This window comes from Nerophis lumbriciformis, linkage group LG01, assembly GCF_033978685.3.
Source record: "Nerophis lumbriciformis linkage group LG01, RoL_Nlum_v2.1, whole genome shotgun sequence".
In the NCBI taxonomy this organism is placed as follows: Eukaryota; Metazoa; Chordata; class Actinopteri; order Syngnathiformes; family Syngnathidae; genus Nerophis; species Nerophis lumbriciformis.
The window spans coordinates 63,027,639-63,047,840 of NC_084548.2; the positions used below are offsets into that span (position 1 = coordinate 63,027,639).

The 20,202-nt window shown below is 36.1% G+C and overlaps 1 protein-coding gene across 1 annotated transcript in view; it reads right to left on the minus strand.

The window, feature by feature from the left end:
- fbln2 (fibulin 2) overlaps positions 1–20,202 on the minus strand; it is a 109,661-nt gene that overhangs the window by 24,287 nt on the left and 65,172 nt on the right. Inside the window, exons 9-10 of the mRNA XM_061923629.1 lie at positions 14,970–15,101; positions 4,916–5,053 (exon numbers count right to left, since the gene is read on the minus strand). Coding sequence (XP_061779613.1) covers positions 4,916–5,053; positions 14,970–15,101 — 270 coding nt within the window. The remainder of the gene's footprint in view (positions 1–4,915; positions 5,054–14,969; positions 15,102–20,202) is intronic.

A 20,202-nucleotide genomic window follows, 5' to 3' on the forward strand; every position in this document is an offset into this window, starting at 1 on the left:
GCGCGTAACAGGGGTCACTCCGTGCGCAGTGCGCTCACGAAAGGGGTGGGGCTCACCCTGGTTGATATAGAGAGCAGGACGGTGGCCATGGAAGTCGGAACCCGCTAAGGAGTGTGTAACAACCCACCTGCCGAATCAACTAGCCCTGAAAATGGATGGCGCTGGAGCGTCGGGCCCATACCCGGCCGTCGCCGGCAGCGGGACGCGCTTGGAGGTGCGCTCAGCGCGGCTCCCATATGATTGCGCACTGGTGTGCGTCTGGGTCGTGACAGCGTGGCACGCGAATGTCTGTGCTGCATTGGATCAGTCTCCTTTCTTTAACAGGCAAAAGCTTTATAACCTCACCATACCTGCCAACTTTTGAAATCAGAAAAACCTAGTAGCCAGGGTCCAAGGGCCGCAGGCCCCGGTAGGTCCAGGACAAAGTCCTGGTGGGGGGTTCAGGGCTTCGCCCCCCGACGCAAAATGATTGATTGCATTCAGACAGGTTAAAATGTTGCTAAAACCATCACTTTTCTATCAGTCACAGTGACTTTTCAAAACAAAAATATTACAGCAAAAATCATATGGGTTGATTGACATGTTTATTCTGTAAGCTAACTTCAATAGTTTGAAATTATTTTGACAGTTAATGCCAGTTATCCTGTCAACCTTTCACAAGACTTCAATTTGTTAATTGAAAGTATAAACAGTATAAACACTTTTTACAGTAAACAAATGGTAAAACAGTACTAAACAATTCCATTAAAAAAAAAATTGGTGTCATTATTAACTTTCTGTCCAAGCTTGTATAATCTACTGCCTTGTTCAATTGTAAAAAATATTCTGTGCCTAAAATTCACATTTCTATCACAATTATCATACTGTAAACATGGTAAGCTAACTTCATTAAAATTAATAGTCCTGTCAATAGCATGGAATTACAAGTCAAATGTAGTTTTTTTGTAAGCCTTTCAAAAGAATTCAAAATATGAAAAATTAATGAAAATTAATTTAAGCCATCAGACATTTGAAAAGTGGCACATCACATCTCTAATGTAATCATTTTAACTTTTCAACAGAAATAGCACTGCAAAAATATTAAGGACATACTTCTGTATTTTGGTAGTTATGCTGTCAACATTTAACAAGATTTCTTCAACTTGGACTTGAAAGCATAAATAGTATAAACACTTTTAACAGTATACCAGTACTAAACAATTCCAATAGATAACATTGGTGTCATTACCTTTTTGTGGCTAAAATCCAAATTTATTCTATCAGATTGATCATACTGCAAAAATGATATGGTAACTTTATGATAAGTTTACTTGAAGTGGCATAAAACACTGAAAGTGATTGTTCCTATAACCCCTTTGTTTCAAATGTTTGTTCCACTTGTGGCAGTCGGGCACCAGCATACCGTCTTTGACAACTTGAAGTGGCATAAAACACTGAAAGTGATTGTTCCTATAACCCCTTTGTTTTAAATGTTTTATGCCACTTCAAGTTGTCAAAGACATGCTGTGAAATACAGCCGACAGGATTGCGCACCAAACACGAAGCAAGTCCAAAGCGCATGCATGGTGCAGGAGAACAAAGGACTTCTTTCATTTAAGGTTTGTGATAAACCATCAAACTCATTCGTTAAAAGGACTCTATAGTAATATAAAGCGAGTTTTTCTGGACATTATCATGCAAGAAAAGTTTATTTTTGGGACCGCGATCACCGCGTAATGATTTTTAAAGGTTGCATTACAAACATTTAACTGTCCCATGTGATCAGCCAGTGCGATTGGAAGTCCATGCTCAATTATTGCCTCCGTAAATAAAACTCCGGCATTTATCACATCCAAAAAATCTGTTTGGGCGACGAAAAACGTTGAAAGTTTTCCACTTGTATCGCTAGCAACGGCATTAGACTTGTGTTTTTTTGTCCCAACATGGTCTTTTACATCGCTAATTCCTCCGTGTCCGATCGAAAAATCTTGTCTGCACAAGGTGCAATTCGCGTAGTTTTCACCCTTTTTTTTTTTAAATTAATGAAAAACCGTATTTTTTATCACTGCAACCGTAACCCGGAATAGGTTGATGAAAACCGTACGAATTACGGGAAAACCGGAGTAGTTGGCAGGTATGCCTCACTAATGCCTTGCATCGTCTATATTAGATATATAACAACGGGCGGGTGCTGGCGGATGCGGTTCTGATCAAATGTTACATCGGGTGGATGGCGGATGGTTGACGACTTTCTGATGCGGTTGCGGATGAAATAATTGCCTATCCGCGCATCTCTAGTACTTATATACAATATATAACACATATTTACTGTATATATGTACTTATATACAATATATAACAACACATTTGCTGTATATATTGACTTATATACAATATGTTACACATATTTACTGTATATATGCACTTATATACAACACATTTACTGTATATATGTATTTACATACAATATATAACATATTTACTGAATATTTGATTTATAAACAATATATAACACCTATGTCAGTATCTGCACAACAACACACATATTTACTGTATATATGTACTTATATTATATATAACACATATTTACTGTATTGATGTACTTGTATATAATATATAACACATATTTACTTTATATATGTACTTATATACAATATATAACACATTTACTGTATATATGTACTTATATACAATATATAACACATGTTTACTGTATATATGCACTTATATACAACATATATAACATATTTATTGTATATACTGTATGTATTCACATACAATATATAACACATATTTACTGAATATTTGTATTTACATACAATATATAACACATATTTACTGAATATTTGATTTATATACAATATATAATACCTATGTCAGTGTCTGCACAACAACACATATTTACTGTATGTATGTACTTATACACAACATATAATACATATTTACTGTATATATGTACTTATATACAAGATATAACGCATGTTTACTGTATATATATTTTTATATACAATATATAACATAATTACTGTATATGTTTACTTATATACAACATTTAACACATGTACTGTATATATGTACTTATATACAACATATAGCACATGTTTACTGTATGTATGTACTTATATACAATATATAACACATATTTACTGTATATATGTACTTATATACAACATATAGCACATGTTTACTGTATGTATGTACTTATATACAATATATAACACATATTTACTGTATATGTGTACTTATATACAATACATAACATATTTATTGTATATATGTACCTTTGTACAATATATAACACATATCTACTGCATATATGTACTTGTATAGAACATATAACACACATTTACTGTATATATGTACTTATATACAATATATAACACATGTTTACTGTATATATGTACTTATATACATACAGTATATATCATGTATTTTTTGTATATATGTATTTATATACAACACATAACACATTCACTGTATATATATATATACTTATATACAATATATAACACATGTTTACTGTATGTATGTACTTATATACAATATATAACACATATTTACTGTATATGTGTACTTATATACAATACATAACATATTTATTGTATATATGTACCTTTGTACAATATATAACACATATCTACTGCATATATGTACTTGTATAGAACATATAACACACATTTACTGTATATATGTACTTATATACAATATATAACACATGTTTACTGTATATATGTATTTATATACATACAGTATATATCATGTATTTTTGTATATATGTATTTATATACAACACATTCCCTGTATGTATGTATATATATATATATATATATATATATACTTATATACAATATATAACACATGTACTGTAAATATGTATTTATATACAATATATAACATGTTAATGTATGTACTTATATATAATATATAACATATTTACTGTATATATGTACTTTTATACAACACAGCATATATTTACTGTATATATGTACTTATATACAACACATAACATATTTACTGTATATATGTACTTTTATATGATATATAACACATGTTTACAGTATTTATGTACTTATATACAACATATAACAATATTTACTGTATATATGTACTTATATGCAACATTTAGCACATTTACTGTATATATGCACTTACATACAAAATATATAACACATATGTATTGTATATATGTACTTATATACAATATATAACATATGTACTATATATATGTATTTATATACAATATATAACACATATTTACTGTATATATGTACTTATATACAACACATATTTACTGTATATATGTGCTTATATACAATATATAACACATGTTTACAGTATTTATGTACTTATATACAACATATAACAATATTTACTGTATATATGTACTTATATGCAACATTTAACACATTTACTGTATATATGCACTTGCATACAAAATATATAACACATATGTATTGTATATATGTACTTATATACAATATATAACACATATGTACTATATATATGTATTTATATACAATATATAACACATTTACTGTATATATGTACTTATATACAACACATATTTACTGTATATATGTGCTTATATACAATATATAACACATGTTTACAGTATTTATGTACTTATATACAACATATAACACATTTACTGTATATATTGATGTTTTCCTTGCTATATAGCGGACAGATTTAAAAGCAGACACTAGATGGCAGTAAAAGTACATGCTCAGATCTCATTGTCTAAGTACTGTAATGATTTCCTTCATTAGAACTAATAATAGTAATAATTATAATTACAGGAAGGGAATGCTTCCTTGTTGTCTTCTGTCTGCACCGTGGTGCACAAGTTGCAGGCATTCTCCGTGTATGTTTTACACTTGAAAAGTGCTCATCAAAACATCCCATATATTTCATATCAGCGTTTGTTGTACCGTACCTATACAGTTGTTGTGGGAGTCCCGTTGGAAGCCAAGCGAACAGCGAGCTTTGAGTTTGCACGTGAACGAGCCTTCGGTGTTGACACACTCGGCCTCGCTCCTGCAGTCATGGCTGCCATCTTTGCACTCGTCAATATCTGCAAACACACATTTAACATCATGTAGCAAACATTATCCGTTACAGTCAATATTTAGTACATAAAAATCGTATTTTAGTAAACATTATCAGTTAATATTTAGTGCATATGACTAATAATTTAGCAAACATAATTTACAGTCAATATTTAGTGCATGAGAATCATATTTTAGCAAACACGATCAGTTAGTTAATATTTAGTGTATATGAATCATAATTTAGCAAACATTATCAGTTACAGTTAATATTCAGTGCAGGTGAATCATAATTTAGCAAAAATTATCAGTTACAGTCAATATTTAGTGCAGGTGAATTATAATTCAGCAAAAATTATCAGTTACAGGTAATATTTAGTGCATAAAATTCATAATTTAGCAAACATTATCAGTTACAGTCAGTATTTAGTGCATATTCATCATATTTTAGCTAACATTATCATATACAATTAATATTTAGTGCATATGAATCATAATTTAGCAAATATCAGTTACAATTAATATTCAGTGCACGTGAATCATAATTTAGCAAACATTATCAGTTACAGTCAACATTTAGTGCAGGTAAATTATAATTCAGCAAATATCAGTTACAGGTAATATTTAGTGGCTAAGAATCATAATTTAGCAAACATTATTAGTTACAGTCAATATTTAGTGCATATGAATCATAATTTAGCAAATATCAGTTACAGTTAATATTTAGTGCATAAGAATCATAATTTAGCAAGCATTATCAGTGACAGTTAATATTCAGTGCAGCTGAATCATAATTTAGCAAACATTATCAGTTACAGTCAATATTTAGTGGATATTAATCATAGTTTAGCAAACATTATCACTTACAGTTAATATTTAGTGCATACGACTGATAATTTAGCAGACATTATCAGTTACAGTCAATAGTTAGTGCATAAGAATCAGAATTAAGCAAACATTATCACTTACAGTTAATATGTAGTGCATATGAATCATAATTCAGCAAACATTATCAGTTACAGTTCATATTTGATGCATATGAATCATAATTTAGAAAACGTCAGTTACAGTTAATATTTAGTGCAGGTGAATCATAATTTAGCAAACATTATCAGTTACAGTCAATATTTAGTGCATCAGAATCATATTTTAGCAAACATTATCAGTTACAGTTAATTTTTAGTGTAGGTGAATCATAATTTAGCAAGCATTATCAGTTACAGTCAATATTTACTGCATCAGAATCATATTTTAGCAAACATTATCAGTTACAGTTAATATTTAGTGCAGGTGAATCATATTTTAGCAAACATTATCAGTTACAGTTAATATTTAGTGCAGGTGAATCATAATTTAGCAAGCATTATCAGTTACAGTTAATATTTAGTACCGGTGAATTATAATTCAGCAAACATTATCAGTTACAACTTACAAGTAATATTTAGTGCATAAGAATCATAATTTAGCAAGCATTATCAGTTACAGTTAATATTTAGTGTAGGTGAATCATAATTTAGTGCATATTAATCAGTTTAGCAAACATGATCACTTACAGTTAATATTTAGTGCATATGAATCATAATTTAGCAATCATTGTCAGTTACAGTTAATATTTAATGCATATGAATCATAACTTATCAAACATTATCAGCTACAGTTCATATTTAGTGCATATGAATCATAAGTTAGCAAACATTAACAGTTACAGTTAATATTTATTTTTGGACTAAAAAAACTAATTATTTAACAGTGTTTTTGCAATTGTTTGTTTTAGTATAAATAATAAGTGTATACAATATTACATCATAATATTACTATATATTATTGTTTGAGTCAAATTGTCTAAAATTGTTTCACACACAAATACTACTACTAATAATAATAATATTAATATTAATAATCGCAATCATAAATATAATATTAATAATAAATCATACATTTTCCATCGTTGCTTTATCATCTTGTGTTCGAAAATAAATAAAAAAGATAAATGAAAAAACTAATTAAAAAAATAAATAAATAAAAAATGGCAATGTTTGGGGGAGGGGTCAGGGAGATTCTGCATAGGGCCCCAATTTAGCTAGACACGCCCACACACGTAATGACACAAGTCCCCACTAGGTGTCAGTATGGCTTCAGGGCAGATGTGTATTGTTGGTCACGTGTTAGTTAGCTCCTCCCAGCTGAAGTCTTCATCCCCTGGAGTCTTTGCTCTCCAGTCAGGGTTGTTGAAACGATGGTTTTCCTATTTATTCATCTTCCTCCTTGGGCACTTTTCTCAAATCGGTTGACAGAAAACCTTCCTCGAGAATCCTGTCACACCTGAGTCCTGTCACACCTGAGTCCCCAGGATTTACCTGCTGCCACCCAGGGGAATCACGTGTGTGTGTGTGTGTGTGTGTGTGTGTGTGTGTGTGTGTGTGTGTGTGTGTGTGTGTGTGTGTGTGTGTGTGTGTGTGTGTGTGTGTGTGTGTGTGTGACTAGCTTTTTCCAGCAATGCCAGCTGGAGTTGAGTGCAGTAATTGCAGCAAAGAGACTAGAAGAGAGCTGGCAGTCTGTTGGAAGGAAGACTTGTCCACACACTATATACATATACACATTTTTATATATACACACTATAACCATACATATATACATACAGTGGAGGTTTCTGTGGTTTATCCGTTATACAGTGCTCAATACCGGGGGTAGAGCGGAATATACGTTAGGTCAGAAAAAACACAAAGGCTATGTCATCCCGACAAACCTGTTTCGCAGGTTTCCCTGCTCGTCGGGAGATTTTATGATATAAAATCCCCCTGGCAGTCATACCATACAGGCATGCAGGACTATATACATATATATGCATTATATATATATATATATACACACACTAAATACATATATACTCTCTATATATATATACTAGGGCTGGGCAAGTTAATGCGTTAATTTCGAGTTAACGCATCAATCTATTAACGCCGACAAATATTTTATCGCGCGTTATTGCGTATGTTTTTTTTACATGCTTTTATTTTGTTAACGCCTATGGCTGGCTCCTGCGGAAAAGGAAGGAGAACGCGGAAGAAAGCAAAACAAGCATGGAGAAGAAGGGTAACTCAACAGAACTTTTACAGGGTAATTTTCATTATAAAGTACTTCCAGGCGGCGGATTTGACAGAAGCAAAGTGGTTTGTAGCCACTGCCAAGCTGAATTTTCTTATCACAGGAGTAATTCCAGTCTAAAATATCACCTTAACGCCAAGCACACTGTTGATGCCAGCAAACCAGCAGAAAGTGGAGCCAGGCTGCGGCAGACTACGTTAAATGCAGCGTGCGGGAGAAGTATAGATAAACGAGAGCAAGAGAAGCTAACAAATGCCATAGCGAAGTGGATAGTTACAGACTGTAGGCCCATTAGTGTTGTGGAAGACGCCGGTGTTGTGCCGGATAACGCACCCCCGCCATAGAATGCACGGCCTGAGAAACATTTTGCGAATCGTGACAGCACGTATGAGCCGCCATCAAGACGCACCATCGCACGAAGAATACACCAGTTGTATGAAAAGGAGAGGACTGTAAAAGTGACAAGTTTACAACGTGCAGCTGTTGTTGCTCTCAGTGGGGACTACTGGACATCAATGGGTAAGCATAATTACCTCGGAGTTACAGTGCATTATATTGATGAAAAGTGGGTGCTGCATTCACATGCTATGTCTATAATGAAAACAGAGGAGAGGCATTATGGAAAGGAAAATTAGAGGAAAATGTTTCTGCTGTTACCTCAGAAATTGCCTGTTCGGATGTTATGATTGTGGCTCAGGGATTTGTATGTAGATTATATTTATTTTCCATAACAAACAGGATAACTTAAATACCCTGGCAGTGGCAATAAACTTAAATGTTTGTATTGACATTTTTTGAGTTGATTTTCTTAAAATATGCTATTTAACTGCTACTGTTTAACAAGTACTGATTTAAATTGTGTTTGCACAACAAATGTTTTGGCGCTTTTGTTCATATGGGAGAATATTCCTATAAAGGTGCACTACACACTACTTTTGAATTCATTATTGGGTTTTGCGTATACAATGCAGTTAATCGCGATTAATCGACGAAATAGTGCGATTAATTATGATTAAAAATTTTAACCGTTGCCCAGCCCTAATATATACATATATACACTATATATATATACACACACACTAAATACATATATACACTATATACATATATACTCTCTCTCTATATATATATATATATATACACTATATACATATATACACTATATATATACACACACTATATACATATATACACTATATATATATATATATATATATATATATATACCGGTATGTATATATATATATATATATACTATATACTGTACATTTATACACTATATACATATATACACTATATTCACTATTTATATACAATATGTACACTATTTACATATATATATACAGTATATATATATATATATATATATATATTAGGGCTGCAACAACTAATCGATTATAAAAATAGTTGGCGATTAGTTTAGTCATCGATTCGTTGGATCTATGCTATGCGCATGCGCAGAGGCTACGTTTTTTTTTTTTTGACCATACGTCCTCTTTTCACCGGACATGTCCTCTTTGCGGGGCTGTCGGGCGGTGTTTCTTAAATGCCTCAAATGTCCGGCATTTTGAGTTAGGGTTGCGTGTATTTTCAATGTACGTTCAGGGTTAAGAAGGTTAAAAACACAACAAATTGTGCGTGCAGCGGCATTCGTGAGGGAGGGGCAGAGAGCGAGAGAGTTGTGATAAACGTGCATGCGTCGTCAGGTTCTGCTTTTTATCGATACATTTATCAGATAAAATTTTTTATTATCTATAGCAGGGGTGTCAAAAGTGTGCATTTTTGTAAAATTTTCCTTGTTTTAATTGGCAAGTTGAAAGAACATGGCGCCAGTATGCTGGTTTTTTCAATAAAATACTGGAAAAGATAGAAATGTAGTTTGTCTCTTTTATCCGATTATTAATCGAAGTAACAATCGACAGATTAATCGATTATCAAATTAATCGTTAGTTGCAGCCCTAATATATTAGTAATCAACAGATTAATCGATTATCAAATTAATCGTTAGTTGCAGCCCTAATATATATATATATATATCCATCCATCCATTTTCTACCGCTTATTCCCTTTGGGGGTCGCGGGGGGCGCTGGAGCCTATCTCAGCTACAATCGGGCAGAAGGCGGGGTACACCCTGGACAATTCGCCACCTCATCGCAGGGCCAACACAGATAGACAGACAACATTCACACTCACATCCACACACTAGGGCCAATTTAGTGTTGCCAATCAACTTATCCCCAGGTGCATGTCTTCGGAGGTGGGAGGAAGCCGGAGTACCCGGAGGGAACCCACGCAGTCACGGGGAGAACATGCAAACTCCACACAGAAAGATCCCGAGCCCGGGATTGAACCCATGACTACTCAGGACCTTCGTATTGTGAGGCAGATGCACTAACCCCTCTGCCACCGTGAAGCCCCTATATATATATATATATATATATATATATATATATATATATATATATATATATATATATATATATATATATATATATATATATATATATATATATATATATATATATATATATATATATATATATAATTTGATGTGTATACATTAGAGATGTCCGATAATGGCTTTCTTGCCGATATCCGATATTGTCCAACTCTTAATTACCGATTCCGATATCAGCCGATATATATACAGTCGTGGAATTAACACATTATTTTGCCTAATTTTGTTGTGATGCCCCACTGGATGCATTAAACAATGTAACAAGGTTTTCCAAAATAAATCTACTCAAGTTATGGGGGAAAAAAATGCCAACATGGCACTGCCATATTTATTATTGAAGTCACAAAATGCATTATTTTCTTTTTTACATGCCTCATAACCTTGTCCAGGGTGTACGCCGCCTTCCGCCCGATTGTAGCTGAGATAGGCTCCATGCTCTACCTGAGAGAGCATGAGGAGGTTGAGTTGGGGGGGGGGGGGGTGCAGCGGGGTATACAGGTATTGCAGCGTCCCGGAAGAGTTAGTGCTGCAAGGGGTTCTGGGTATTTGTTCTGTTGTGTTTAAGTTGTGTTACAGTGCGGATTTTCTCCCGAAATGTGTTTGTCATTCTTGTTTGGTGTGGGTTCACAGTGTGGCGCATATTTGTAACAGTGTTAAAGTTGTTTATACGGCCACCCTCGGTGTGACCTGTCTGGCTGTTGACCAAGTATGCATTGCATTCACTTGTGTGTGTGAAAAGCCGTAGATATTATGTGATTGGGCCGGCACGCAAAGGCAGTGCCTTTAAGGCACGCCCCTAATATTGTTGTCTGCGTGGAAACTGGTAGAAATTCGGGAGAATGGTTTCCCCGGGAGATTTTCGGGAGGGGCACTGAAATTCGGGAGTCTCCCGGGAAAACCGGGAGGGTTGGCAAGTATGACTTGGAGACGCAACTGCTCTGTACTTCTCTCTACGTCCGTGTACCACTCCGTACAGCGCCGTTTTAAAAAGTCATACATTTTACTTTTTGAAACCGATACCGATAATTTCCGATATTACATTTTAAAGCATTTATCGGCCGATAATATCGGACTGCCGATATTATCGGACATCTCTAGTATATATATATATATATATATATATATATATATATATATATATATATATATATATATATATATATCATTAGTTTTATTTGGTTGTAAGGAGAGGGGTTTAATCAATATTCCACGACAACAATTGGGCAACAACGTGTGTGTTTATATCGAGTGTTGAACTGCAACTGTTGATACTCAATAAAACATACTTCAGAAAAGATATTTGACGAAAAAAGGCGATTTTCATGAGAATATTTGATGCATGAAATCTCCTCAGGTTGAACAAGTTCTTGTCGAATCAAGTTGTCTGGTGAAATGTTCTCTCTGCTCGACAAGGAGGACTAATAATCCTGTCCTGCTGCTTTGTGAAGATGACCTCTGTGCAGCCCAAATTGATGGTGCGTGGAAATAATGAGACGTCTTGGCAAGGTGACGCCTCAGACCTTTTTCTACTTGGAAATATAGGGCTTCACGTAGAGCGAGGTGTTGTCCAAGTCTCGCTTTTTACCATTTAATTTAAATTAAAATCACTAATGTGACTCGCTATTCAGCATTTGAATGCTAACAAAAGTGCTCGGAGAAGTGGAGCTCACTAAAGATGTGACTTTCGCGAACGAGTCTGGTCTTTTGAACGGATATTTTAAGTCGAGGGTGTCCAAACTTTTTGACTGGAGGCCACATTGGGCTGAAAAAATTTCGCCGGGAGGGGGGGGGGCAAAATAACCATGTATATAGCCTATACATGTGTATAAATACGTATTATAATCATGGATATATCATTAATAATGATTAGAATTGAATATTAAGAGCATGTGAAAGTGCTTGGTACCTTTTGTGCTGGTTGCATTTTTTTTTTCTGTGCCATGACTAGGGAAGGTTATTTGGATTGGGTCACATAAGTAAATGCTGTGCACGTAGGGCCTTGAAAGTACACTCCATGGTCACTGGCCTGCGTCACGCACGTTGTCCGCAAGATAGGTACCCGTTGAATTGCCTATAAATATATATGTCAGTGTTTCCCACACATTCATTTATTTGTGGCGGCCCGCCACGAAAGAATTACGTCCGCCACAAATGGATTTTTTGGCTTTTGACTCGCTCGACCGCTCATAAAAGCAATGGGACTCTGTCTGTGAATGTACCTTGTAGTTACAACTCCGGTGCAGTAGGTGGCGGTAGCCTACTATGCATTGTAACTCCGCCAATAGCACTTAATTCACCTGGTGGGCCAGAAGAAGAAGACGAAGACGGACGGACGGACGGACGGACGGGATCAAAATACGAGGGTAATATAGGTTATGGTAGATAGGTTATAGCTGCATCGCTCGCGGCTCGTCATATATTTAACGTTAATCCGCGATTTCACCGAGCGTTTCACTGACGGTGAGCAGCCTGACGCTGCTTCATTAACACCACCGCTGTTTGACTCGGTCCGGGGCAGACACACGTAGTAACAGTCATGTGTTACAATACCGACGAGCTAACGTGTCCAGGTTATAACCCTGTTGTCAATAAACACACGTGGAGACGGTGCTTCAGATACTACATTAATACTCAAGCTAAAATGTCCACTGTCCACTGCAGCATGTGAATGCAATGAAAAGAATAAAATCTGAGCCAACCAGCTGTTAAAATGTTGTCCAGGTTAATGTTTTGGCCATTAAAGGCCCTTCATTTCAAGATTTCAACTGTGATCGGGCTTTAAACAGGTGGCTGACCTGTTCAGATGGGTGTAACTGCTACTGGTCAAATAATGTGAAATAGCATTTAATTTTACATGTATGCAATGCCATTTAAATGTAATTATAGATAATAATAATAATAAATACTGTGTAGTGTTGTAAATAGTCAACGGGAAGGATTTTAGTAAGATATAAGCCATGAGCACTACACAGCCAGAAAAAAACCTAGGCAGGACAAGTAAAAATATTGGGGCAAGTAGATTTGAGAAGTCGGGCAAGTAGAAAAATTAGGGCGGAGGGAACAGGTGAGACTCAGCAAACACTGACAAATAAAGCAGGGTCAGATCAGAAATGCACTTTTCTCATGAAAAGGGTCCTAATTTATATTCTTATGTGCCTTATAGAGAGGACCACGACAAAACATACACCTCTGCCTCTGTTTCACTTTATGTTGCTGGTAAATAATATGGTTGTAGTAGTAGGCTAAAGTTAAATTATTTAGTATGCACTAATTAAAGGGGCAGAGCTTTAAGAGACATTTTAGCTTTTATTTTTATAAGATATATTTTTTGTAAGAACCACAATTAATAAAAATATTTCAGTGAATAACTAATTGTTCAAATCTGTATATAAATATGTACATAAAGTGTTGTAATTATATTCCAACTCCGCGTTCTTCTTGGTCATCGCCGCTGCCGCCCCCACCCCCCGACCACACCACCACAAATAGATGCCTGCCCTGTGGGAAACACTGTATGTGTGTGTGTGTGTGTGTGTGTGTGTGTGTGTGTGTGTGTGTGTGTGTGTGTGTGTGTGTGTGTGTGTGTGTATTTATATATACTGTATGTGTGTATTTATATAAAATTAAAAATCAATACATATAAATACATATATATATATATATATATATATATGTGTGTATTTATATAAAATAAAAAAATCAATACATACTGTATATATACATATACATGTATATATATATATATGTGTGTGTATCTACTGTATATACAATTTGAAAAAATACATTTATATACATATATGTATATATTTATATATATATATGTTAGTGCATTTTTAATTAAATCATAACAAATATATGTATAGATATAAAGTAAAAAAACATAATACATTTATATACATATATGTATATATATCTATACATATACATACACATATACATACTGTATATGTGTATCTATAAAATAAAAAACAATACATTTATATACATATAAATGTGTGTGTGTGTATATATATATATATATATATATATATGTGTGTGTGCGTGTGTGTTATTGCATTTTTAATTAAATAATAAAAAATTTATATATATACATATATATATAATTGTATTCAATTGTATTTTTTATTTTATTTTCAATCTTATTTATGTATTTTATTTTCAACTTGGCTTCATAACTGTAAAGGGTAGTAGTTTAAGGTACGGTGGTGCAATTTAGTAATTTTTACGTACAAAATAATGCATTTTATTCTCACTTGTTGTTTATGTATTTTTGCTCCTATATTGTTAAAACGCTCCAACATTGTTTTAGGTGAGTGACAGTTCAAAGTAGTGATGTCACTGCATGGACAAGGAGCCTCGGACGCCATCTCCAACTCACCCTGACACAGGTGGCGGTCCATGTTATATCCTGGAGGACACGTCAGCATCCTCTGGCACACGTAACTTCCTGCGGTGTTCACGCAGCGCTCGTTCAGCTGGCAGCCGTGTGCCCGCGTGCACTCGTCGATGTCTGCGGCACGTGGAGAGGAAGCGGGAGGCAAGAAGAAGACGAAGAAGGAGGTGAGTCATTATTATGAATGAGTGAACGAGAGCTTAGTGCTCCTTCTATGTGCTCGTCAAAAACATTCACTTCTCAGTGAGGGGACGCCAAACAGGACAAGTAAACATGACTCAGACTGCAGGAAGTGTCAGTCCTGACGCCTCAGGAGACATTTGATGGACTTTGTGACACCAAAGTTTCAGTCCTGACGCCTCAGGAGACATCTGATGGACTTTGTGACACCAAAGTCACCGTTTTGTTCACCTGTGCCAAGACACCGAACATCTAAATGTCCTCCAACAAGCACACAATTGTACAAACCCCGTTTCCATATGAGTTGGGAAATTGTGTTAGATGTAAATATAAACGGAATACAATGATTTGCAAATCCTTTTCAACCCATATTCAGTTGAATGCACTACAAAGACACGATATTTGATGTTCAAACTCATAAACTTTATTTTTTTTTTTGCAAATAATAATCAACTTAGAATTTCATGGCTGCAACGTGCCAAAGTAGTTGGGAAAGGGCATGTTCACCACTGTGTTACAAGGCCTTTCCTTTTAACAACACTCAGTAAACGTTTGGGAACTGAGGAGACACATTTATTCAGCTTCTCAGGTGGAATTCTTTCCCATTCTTGCTTGATGTACAGCTTAAGTTGTTCAACAGTCCGGGGGTCTCCGTTGTGGTATTTTAGGCTTCATAATGCGCCACACATTTTCAATGGGAGACAGGTCTGGACTACAGGCAGGCCAGTCTAGTACCCGCACTCTTTTACTTTGAAGCCACGTTGATGTAACACGTGGCTTGGCATTGTCTTGCTGAAATAAGCAGGGGCGTCCATGGTAACGTTGCTTGGATGGCAACATATGTTGCTCCAAAACCTGTATGTACCTTTCAGCATTAATGGCGCCTTCACAGATGTGTAACTTACCCATGTCTTGGGCACTAATACACCCCCATATCATCACAGATGCTGGCTTTTCAACTTTGCGCCTATAACAATCCGGATGGTTCTTTTCCTCTTTGGTCCGGAGGACACAACGTCCACAGTTTCCAAAAACAATTTGAAATTTGGACTCGTCAGACCACAGAGCACTTTTCCACTTTGTATCAGTCCATCTTAGATGAGCTCAGGCCCAGCGAAACCGATGGCATTTCTGGGTGTTGTTGATAAACGGTTTTTGCCTTGCATAGTAGAGTTTTGACTTGCACTTACAGATGTAGCGACCAACTGTAGTTACTGACAGTGGGTTTCTGAAGTGTTCCTGAACCCATTTGGTGATATCCTTTACACACTGATGTCGCTTGTTGATGCAGTACAGCCTGAGAGATCGAAGGTCACGGGCTTAGCTGCTTACGTGCAGTGATTTCTCCAGATTCTCTGAACCCTTTGATGATATTACGGACCGTAGATGGTGAAATCCTTAAATTCCTTGCAATAGCTGGTTGAGAAAGGTTTTTCTTAAACTGTTCAACAATTTGCTCACGCATTTGTTGACAAAGTGGTGACCCTCGCCCCATCCTTGTGTGCGAATGACAGAGCATTTCATGGAATCTACTTTTATACCCAATCATGGCACCCACCTGTTCCCAATTAGCCTGTTAAATAAATGATAAATGGGTTGTACTTGTATAGCGCTTTTCTACCTTCAAGGTACTCAAAGCGCTTTGACACTACTTCCACATTTACCCATTCACACACACATTCACACACTGATGGAGGGAGCTGCCATGCAAGGCGCTAACCAGCACCCATCAGGAGCAAGGGTGAAGTGTCTTGCTCAGGACACAACGGACATGACGAGGTTGGTACTAGGTGGGGATTGAACCAGGGACCCTCGGGTCGCGCACGGCCACTCTTCCACTGCGCCACGCCGTCCCCTGTTCACCTGTGGGATGTTCCAAATAAGTGTTTGATGAGCATTCCTCAACTTTATCAGTATTTATTGCCACCTTTCCCAACTTCTTTGTCACGTGTTGCTGGCATCAAATTCTAAAGTTAATGATTATTTGCAAAAAAAAAAAAAAAAATGTTTATCAGTTTGAACATCAAATATGTTGTCTTTGTAGCATATTAAACTGAATATGGGTTGAAAATGATTTGCAAAACATTGTATTTCGTTTGTATTTACATCTAACACAATTTCCCAACTCATATGGAAACGGGGTTTGTACTAAAGTCCTTTGCAAAAGGTAAACATGCTAGGCTACAAACTACCAGGCGCTTGCAGCTACGCAACAGCTAAGCACGCAATAGCACACAAGCTAGACACAGGTCATAATCATTGAAAAATAAAACATGACATTTGTCAACATAAACAAGCATCTAATAATTATAGTTGCATCTTACTTACACGTACAAAGTCTCTAGGGCTGCAACAACTAATCGATTAAAATCGATTATTAAAAATAGTTGGCGATTCATTTAGTCATCGATTCGTTGGATCTATGCTCTGCGCATGCGCTGCGGCTACGTCTCACGAGGGGCAGTAAGCCAGCCAATGAAGGGGCATGTGCAGCTCACGTGACCACGCCGTCTCCTTTGCCTGGAAACATTCGAACAATGGCGGAGGAAAACAGTACGTATAGTTCAGCGGAGAAACATCTTGAGGTTATTGCTTCAATGGAGAAAAGTGTGGGAACACTTCACTTTAAAGGCCTACTAAAATGATTTTTTTTTATTTAAACGGGGATAGCAGATCCATTCTATGTGTCATACATTTCGCGATATTGCCATATTTTTGCTGAAAGGATTTAGTATAGAACAACGACGATAAAGTTCGCAACTTTTGGTCGCTGATAAAAAAAAAAGCCTTGCCTGTACCGGAAGTAGCATGACGTCACAAGTTGAAAGTCTCCTCACATTTCCCCATTGTTTACACCATCAGCGAGAGCGATTGGGACCGAGAAAGCGACGATTAACCCATTAATTTGAGCCAGGGTGAAAGATTCGTGGATGAGGAACGTGAGAGTGAAGTATTAGAGTGCAGTGCAGGACGTATCTTTTTTCGCTCTGACCGTAACTTAGGTACAAGGGCTCATTGGATTCCACACCCTCTCCTTTTTCTATTGTGGTCACGTATTTGTATTTTAAACCACCTCGGATACTATATCCTCTTGAAAATGAGAGTCGAGAATGCGAAATGGACATTCACAGTGACTTTTATCTCCACGACAATACATCGGTGAAGCACTTTAGCTACGGAGCTAACGTGATAGCATCGGGCTTAAATGCAGATAGAAACAAAAGAAATAAACCCCTGACTGGAAGGATAGACAGAATATCAACAATACTATTAAACCATGGACCTGTAACTACACGGTTAATGCTTTCCAGCCTGGCGAAGCTTAACAATGCTGTTGCTAACGACGCCATTGAATCTAACTTAGCTACGGACCTCGACAGAACTATGATAAAAACATTAGCTCTCCACCTACGCCAACCCTCATCTGCTCATCAACACCGAAGCTCACCTGCGTTCCAGCGATCGACGGAGCGACGAAGGACTTCACCCAATCATCGATGCGGTAGGCGGCTAGCGTTGGATAGCGCGTCTGCTATCCAAGTCAAAGTCCTCCTGGTTGTGTTGCTGTAGCCAGACGCTAATACACCGATCGCATCTACAGCTTTCTTCTTTGCAGTCTCCATTGTTCATTAAACAAATTGCAAAAGATTCACCAACACAGATGTCCAGAATACTGTGAAATTCTGCGATGAAAACTGAGCTTTTTGTATTGGATACAATGGCGTCCCAATACTTCCGTTTCAACCATCGACGTCACGCGCATACGTCATCATACCTAGACGTTTTCAACCGGAAGTTTCGCAGGAAATTTTAAATTGCACTTTATAAGTTAACCGTATTGGCATGTGTTGCAATGTTAAGATTTCATCATTGATATATAAACTATCAGACTGCGTGGTCGGTCGGTAGTAGTGGGTTTCAGTAGGCCTTTAAAGACTTCGAAGAAGACCGTTTCCTGCTAAATGTGCAGCATGGACCCCGCCTGGCACGGAAATACAACATTGCATGTTGGAGCCATGGATGAAGGGAAGAACTCACGGTACGTAACTTTTTAAGTCCATAGTCCGGGTACATTGACCCGTTGTGTCCGTCTTTGTGTGTTTTTAATATGTTGTTAACGAGGATGATTTTTCAAGGAAGCGCATCAGCAACTGTTGTGTATTAGCTTTCAGAGTGTTAGGAACTTTTTGGATAGTGCGACGACTTCATTTTCTATGTTGTTTTGAGTGGCAACAGGCAGTCATGAGTTCAGCAAGTAACTTCAATGTTATACCTTTGTTGCAACGCGGGGCCGATAATGTGTCTCCGGCACATTTGACTCCGTTCTGAGCGAAAACACACGGTTACCAATTTCGAAATAAACGTAACGGACAGAAATATCTCAGGTTTGTTTCATAATGGATCAATAAAGCTAATGTATATAAATATATTTAGATTTGAGTGACACTTTAAGTATAACTAAACGTTATGAAGGTGCTGGAATATTTCATGCTATTATTCAGAGGCAGCCTAAAATTAATCCTTTATTATTCACAACAGAAACGTGTACAATATCTGATCCAGTTCTGATCTGATGAGTTACATTTCTGTGTTATTATTGGTGTATGTTGCATCCACAATGTCCATTTATTTAATTTAGCTTTTTTTTAATGTGGTGGTGTATTTGCCTTTTACGTCAGAAATTATTCATTAAATCAACTAGGTATGTATTAAGTTACAAAACCCGTTTCCATATGAGTTGGGAAATTGTGTTAGATGTAAATATAAACGGAATACAATAATTTGCAAATCCTTTTCAACCCATATTCAATTGAATGCACTACAAAGACAAGATATTTGATGTTCAAACTCATAAACTTTATTTTTTTTTGCAAATAATAATTAACTTAGAATTTCATGGCTGCAACACATGCCAAAGTAGTTGAGAAAGGGCATGTTCACCACTGTGTTACATCACCTTTTCTTTTAACAACACTCAATAAAGATCTGAAGAACTGAAGAAACTAATTGTTGAAGCTTTGAAAATGGAATTCTTTCC